The 6,828-nt window shown below is 49.0% G+C and overlaps 1 protein-coding gene across 1 annotated transcript in view; it reads left to right on the top strand.

Annotated features, from left to right (window-relative positions):
• Positions 1 to 1,757, top strand: part of PRAG1 (PEAK1 related, kinase-activating pseudokinase 1) — a 52,736-nt gene extending 50,979 nt beyond the window's left edge. Inside the window, 1 exon segment of the mRNA XM_023517788.1 lies at positions 622 to 1,757. Coding sequence (XP_023373556.1) covers positions 622 to 1,680 — 1,059 coding nt within the window. The 3' untranslated portion in view covers positions 1,681 to 1,757.
• Positions 1,758 to 6,828: the final 5,071 nt, after the last annotated feature.

The following is a 6,828-nucleotide window of genomic DNA, read 5'->3' as shown; positions in this document are numbered from 1 at the left end:
ACCTTGGGCATATGGGGATGGTGACCTACTCCTTTGAGCCACAGGCACCGCCCTGTTTTGCCTATTTTTTGATTGGGCTCTTTCTCTTGGTATTACTGAATTGCAAGAGTTTTTTGGTAAATTCTAGATCATTTCACAGGTATATGTCCGGCAAATATTTCTTCCCAGTCCGTCTGTTATTTGTCTTCCCATTTTCTTATTGGTGTCCTGAGAAGCACAAACGTTTTGAATTTTTAAGTTAAGTCTGGGAACTTTTTTTGCTTGGAGGCGGGTTTGAACAGGCGACCCTCTGGTATATGGGGCTGGCGCCCTACTCCTTGAGCCACAGGTGCCGCCTAAAGTCTAGGGACTTTTTCAACTTAAATTCAGGGCTTTGGATGTGGTAGCCAAGAAGTGTTTGCCCAACTCAAGGGCTCAAAGATTCCCTCCTGTGTTTTCCTCTAAAATGGGTGTATTTTAGCTTTTACCTTTAATTGGGTGTGATGACTTTGAGTTGGGTTTTGTGTAGGGTGGGGAGTTAAGTGGACCGGTCTTACTCAGGGAGACTCAACTGTCCCCGCCATGTGTGGGACCGAACCCCAGATTCCTGCTCTTGCGCTCACGTCTCCGTTCCCCTCACAGATCTGCAAGACCCCTGAGCCCAAAACGGCCTCCTACGGCTGCCCCTCGGTGCCCGTGCACTTCAATATCCAGCAGGACTGCGGCCACTTCGTGGCCTCGGTGCCCTCCAGCATGCTCACCTCCCCCGAGGCGCCCAAGGACCCCGCGTGCGCCCCGCCCGCGCAGCCGCCTGCCCCGGAGCAGGACTGCGTGGTGGTCATCACCCGGGAGGTGCCCCACCAGACGGCCTCCGACTTCGTGCGGGACTCGGCGGCCAGCCACCAGGCCGAGCCCGAGGCCTACGAGCGGCGCGTGTGCTTCCTGCTCCTGCAGCTCTGCAACGGGCTGGAGCACCTCAAGGAACATGGGGTTATCCACCGCGACCTGTGCCTGGAGAACCTGCTGCTGGTGCACTGTGCCCCGCAGGCCGCCCCGGCCGCTGCCGCGTCCTCGGCCGCCGCCGGTGCTCCCGCCGAGAAGCAGCTGCCCAGGCTCATCATCAGCAACTTCCTGAAGGCCAAGCAGAAGCCGGGCGGCGCCCCCAACCCGCAGCAGCAGAAGAGCCAGGCCCGCCTGGCCCCCGAGATCGTGTCCGCCTCCCAGTACCGCAAGTTCGATGAGTTCCAGACCGGCATCCTCATCTACGAGCTGCTGCACCAGCCCAACCCGTTCGAGGTGCGCGCGCGGCTGCGGGAGCGCGACTACCGGCCCGAGGACCTGCCGCCGCTGCCCGCGCGCTCGCTCTACTCGCCGGGCCTGCAGCAGCTGGCGCACCTGCTGCTCGAGGCCGACCCCATCAAACGCGTGCGCATCGGCGAGGCCAAGCGCGTGCTGCAGTGCCTGCTCTGGGGGCCCCGGCGCGAGCTCGTGGAGCAGCCGGGCACCTCGGAGGAGGCGCTGTGCGCCACCCTGCACAACTGGATCGACGTGAAGCGGGCGCTGGTGATGATGAAGTTCGCCGAGAAGGCGGTGGACCGCAGGCGGGGCGTGGAGCTGGAGGACTGGCTTTGCTGCCAGTACCTGGCGTCTGCGGAGCCCGGGGCCCTCCTGCAGTCCCTGAAGCTCCTGCAGCTTCTGTGAGCCCAGCCCCAGCCTGCACCCCAGCTGCCTCCCTGCTCCGGCGAGCATCCCCGCCTTCCTGGGAAATGGTACAAATGACTGGCATACTTGGATGTAATATATATATATATATATAGTATAAATATGAAAGACTCTGGCTCCCCCTCCTTGCCAGGTCCCCCCAGGTTTCCTCCTGTAACTATGTTCATGTCTCGCTCCCCGCAAGGTCCCGGGACAGTTCTGCCAGCGGAATGAAGCCTGGACTCTGATCTCGCTATCCTGTTATACAGTCTTTTCACCCTTTTGTCAAGTTATTTAAAAACAAACAAAAGTTTTAAAAATCATTTTAAAGAATTTTAAGTCGTATCCCCCATTGCCCACGTGCATTATTAATGTCTTTGGTGAGTAAAATTGAATGTAAACCTCTGCAACAGTGGACAGGCTCACTCGGCCTGACATTTTTCCTGAGATAAAACAGCTGTCTATGAAGGCCCAGGCATGTGGGCACCGGGTAATCTTTCCACCTGGCAGCCTCCGGGAACGAATCCAGGTGCCACTGCTGTGAGCCAGCGAATCCACTGGTTTAGAATCCAACCCATTTTCAGTTTGCTGAAGCTGGTCATCATTTGGATCAGTCAGAGGCCTGGCAGAAAACAGAATCTGCCCCAAATGGTTCATGTGAAAAGGGTACCACTTAGACCTACGGGATCACCGTCTGGGCAGGGTTAAGACAGCAAAGGGTGAGGAGGCCAAGTAGAAGGGCCAGAATGGGGGAACCGGGACCCCTGTGGGAGGTATCTGCAAAGAGGTCTCTACAGCCAGAGATAGCTCTGTTTTCCACCTATCTCTCCAAGTTTGTGGGACACCAGATGCAGGGGAGCTTGCACAGTGCAGTCTGAATGGTCTAGGAGCAGAGAGAAAAGTGGAGAATGAATGAGGGGCCTGCTGGCAAGCAGCCCACTGTCCCCACTGTACTAGGTAATGGCCAGGCAAGAAGAGAACTCAGGAGTTCCAAGGGCCCGACCAATACTCTCCCTGCTGTCCCAAGCTCTGCAGTTATCTTTTTATACATTCATTGCCACCTACTATCTGTTGTAGCGAATATCTTCCCCATGCCTTTAAAAACACACAAACTTCCCTCCTCAAAACTTAAACACACAGACACAAAGCCAGATATTGCCTGTCGGAAGAAAAAGAGCCCCAAGACCCTTTGCGTGTCTACCTAACAGGTAATCTTTCAACTAGCAAATTATTAATCTCTAAAACCTTGTTAGCAACTGCAGACAGTTTGAAACAAACACAGAGATCACAATGGATGTCCTAGAAATCTGTGGGTGCTATTAGCAAGCAGGACAGGAACTCTCCCAGGTGCCGCCTGCGTGTTAATTCCACTCCTCTTACAAGTTCTACCTTCCATCGTCTGACTACATAGAAACACACCTCCCTTCCCATCCCAGACATCTGGGGTGAAGACGGCACCTGGGGGCACGTTTGTAATTTCAGTTGTTTGAGCATTGAGGACAGAGCAGGCGAAAACCAGCTCCCGACTATGTTTACACAAGAGAAAAGGAGTCTGTGAATATGGAAATCATAACTCTCCCCAGGACCCAGCTGTACGATGTTGTCAGGTGTTTGCTCCTTGGAATTTTCCAGGCAGACCTTCCGCCCTCCATTTGCTGTCTTCTGCTTTCTTGTTCCTTTTCACTTCAAATAAATAAATAGCGATGAGGGGAGAGCAAATATCCTGCCAAGGGGACCCAGTGCCATTTGGAAACACTTATCTCGGAGGCACATTTTCAATCCCTGAATTAATGGCCCCTTTTTTATATGCCGCCTCCTTCGGAAAAAAAAAAAAATGACGGAGGTTGTAAAAACAGTTTGAGAATCAAAATGAACCAGAAGGAGAGGTGGAAAAAGAAGAAACCGTGCGGGTAAATTCTGATTGAGAAGTTTGAGAGCTTCTGAGCTGCCCACCAAACTGGGAAGAGAAAAACCACTGGTTGCGGCTTTTTTTTTTTTTTTTTTTGTATGTGTCTAATTTTAGGCAACAGTTCATCAGGAGGAAACAAACCATCTTTGCCCCGTGCTTGGTTCTGAAGGAAATGTGTCAAAGATTTTTTTGTTCGAAGACACTGAATCATGTCCCCCTAGCGGTTTAAAAAAGAAAATAAAAGTATTTCTTAAATGTATTTTTTAAAAGATAGGGCATTTGTTATATCTACCATTGGTGAGATCCAAGCACGTAGCCTCCGATCCTTGTTCCATCAAGGTGGTCCTGTAGAATGATGGCCGCTCATTCACCCTGTGGTTTGGCCTTGGCCATAATGATTAGTCATGGGGCTATAAATACGACCTTTGGCAAACAACTTCAGTCACACCAAATTCAGAAGCCAATATAACTGGGTTTTTGTTACCTTCAAATACACCTGGGATACACAGCTTTATCTCACAGAAACCTCTACCATGACATAGATTAAGTCCAGAAACAATAGTTGGTCCTCCAGGGCTGAGGTTCAGAATTAATCACAGACCTTTGGGTGAGGACAGTCACACAGCACCTGGCTATTTAATGCTCCTGTTGTCGGTGAGTTCATCTTTCCCCTTTCTGTTGACTTTGAACCCAACTGCTGGTATTTAAATCTCCAGTTTTTCTTCTCTCGGGCTCTGAGTCAAGTCGCCCCCATATCTTTTCCACATACGTAATTTCTGTTGTTAGTGGGCCTTTTTCATTTTCATACCAAGATGTGGAATCGTTTTTCTTCTCCTAATTTTTTTTTTTTTTTAAATGTAGGCGTTATGCCGCCTCACAGCTAAATTGTTACATCCTTGCCAGAAGCCAGAGAGGCGCTTCTGGGATTATTTATTTATCGTAACATATGGCTCAGATCTAAAAAGACTGGGCTCCAGGGAGCTGTAGTTCCCACTTTACATAACACTTCCTGGTTTCCAAGAGCTTAGAGCTGGAGACAACTCTTTGGAGACGTACACACGTACACAAAACAATTAGGAAGACTTTGAAGAGAGAAGACATGTGTTAGTTTAATGAGTTCTCTGAAATCGGCTCCTTAAATACATAACCAATAAACGAGGCAGCCTTTTCTCACTCTGCTGAATTTCTCCAAATCTTGGGAGATCTAAGGACGAGCTTGCCAAATCTCTCTCAAAGTAGTAGATTTGTAATGAAAATCCATCGGCCATATTCAGTAGCGGCAGATGTGAATGGACTCGATTCATTAGCAACCAAAACTTAACCCAGCTGATGTCATCGCTAAAAATAAAAGACAAGAACAAGTTGTCTGGGCAAGTGCTATGAAGTGAGTGTTTTGACAGATCACTCTTTATTTCTGTTTTCTAGTGCTAATTAATATAGGCAAAGGGACGGTCCAAATTAACCCCCAAATGATATTGTCAATGAAGGGGAAACTCTGATTACGCCAGAACTTCTCTGACCAATCTGGACCCTTTTTATTATTATTATTATTATTATTATTATTATTTTGGCCGGGGCTGGGTTTGAACCCTCCACCTCCGGTATATGGAGCTGGTGCCCTACTCCTTTAAGCCACAGGTGCCGCCCCAATCTGGACCCTTAACAGCTCCTGGATACTCAGTCTGTTGTCTGGATTCTTCCTCTCAGAACTTGACTACCCCAATCTGAGCTGATGCAGGGAAGCAAAATGAAGTTTACTCAGGATTTTTCTTCACGCCAGCAGGCTCACGTGGTATTGGTTTACTTCCATAAGGATTTGAACTTGCACATTGATCACATACGCTAAATGCTTATTTCAGATCTTTCCAGCTCCTTTGCTAGAGGTGATGGAAGCTCTTTTCTAAAACACACCATCCTGGACACCAGATGTGCTCGACTGTCTAGCCCTTTACGTCCTGTAATCCAGCAACCCCCAAACTTTTTGACACCAGGGACCAGTTTCATGGAAAGCAATTTTACACCAGCTGATGATGATGGTTTGGGGATGATTTGAGTATGTTTTATCTCCACTTCTGATCATCACGCATTAGATTCTCACAAGGAGCACACAACTTAGATCCCTCACAGCCACAGTTTACAGTAGGGTTATACCCCTCTGAGAATGTGTCACTTACCTGACAGGAGACCGAGCTCAGGCAGTAATACCAGGGGAATGGCTATAAATACCAATGAAGCTTCCCCTCACCTCCTGCTGTGTGGCCCGGCTCCTAACAGGCCATGGACAGGTGCTGGTCTACAGACGGATGGACTCAAGCCCATCTGCAGGCTATAATGGACTCAAAGGTTATTCTTCAAACTCCTGTCTTTCCACCTTATCAGGGATAATTAAGCATGGATATAAGCTGAGAGCACTGAATAGGGAGGTGTGAAGAGGGTCGCGAAGACAGGAAATGAGAAAGTAAGATTCAGAGACGAACCACCTCTTTCCCACATGGTGCCTGGATCCAGCCTTGATGATGTCTTATTACCTCGAAAGGGTATTCAGGCTTGGTGCCATAGCAGAGTGGTTACGGCACCAGCCACATATATTGAGGCTGGCAGGTTCGAACCCCACCCAGGCCAGCTAAACAACTGCAACAAAAAAATACCCAGGCATTGTGGCAGGCACCTGTAGTCACAGCTACTTGGGAGGCTGAGGCAAGAGAATCGCTTAAGACCAAGAGTTTGAGGTTGCTGTGAGCTGTGATGCCACAGCACTCTACCGAGGGTGACATAGTGAGATACTGTTTCAAAAAAAAGAAAAAAGGGTATTCATGCCTGTTACCCTTTTGTGGGGATTATATAGACACTTGTGTGTGTCTATTCGCTTTTCTAAGCCCTCCAAAGTTGAGGAAGCTACATCTATTTTCCTAAAGTATATAGTTCAAGTGACTTGAATTAAGTCTCACCACTTTGATGTAGACAAGGTCCAGTTGTGTTAGGGAGAAAGAGGTACTTTCTGTTCCCACTCTTTTCAATTTGTTGGTTTAATTACTTTGAATATGCAAAGCATGACATGGCAATCAAAGGCAAAACTCTTCAGAAAGGTGCAGTCAGAGCCACCACGTCCCGATGTCCTCTACCTGACTCCATTCCTCCCCGTCCCTCTGTGCCCACCCCAATCCCTAAAGTCACCAAATGCACCAATTTCTACTCAATTCTTCCTATATTTGTGCCCAGGTGAGCAGATACAAGTATGT

The sequence above is a fragment of the Otolemur garnettii genome, unplaced genomic scaffold (genome assembly GCF_000181295.1).
Source record: "Otolemur garnettii isolate 467f Iridium unplaced genomic scaffold, OtoGar3 scaffold00121, whole genome shotgun sequence".
In the NCBI taxonomy this organism is placed as follows: Eukaryota; Metazoa; Chordata; class Mammalia; order Primates; family Galagidae; genus Otolemur; species Otolemur garnettii.
The sequence above is the reverse complement of the archived record's forward strand: the minus strand, read 5'-3'. Positions and strand labels throughout refer to the sequence as shown.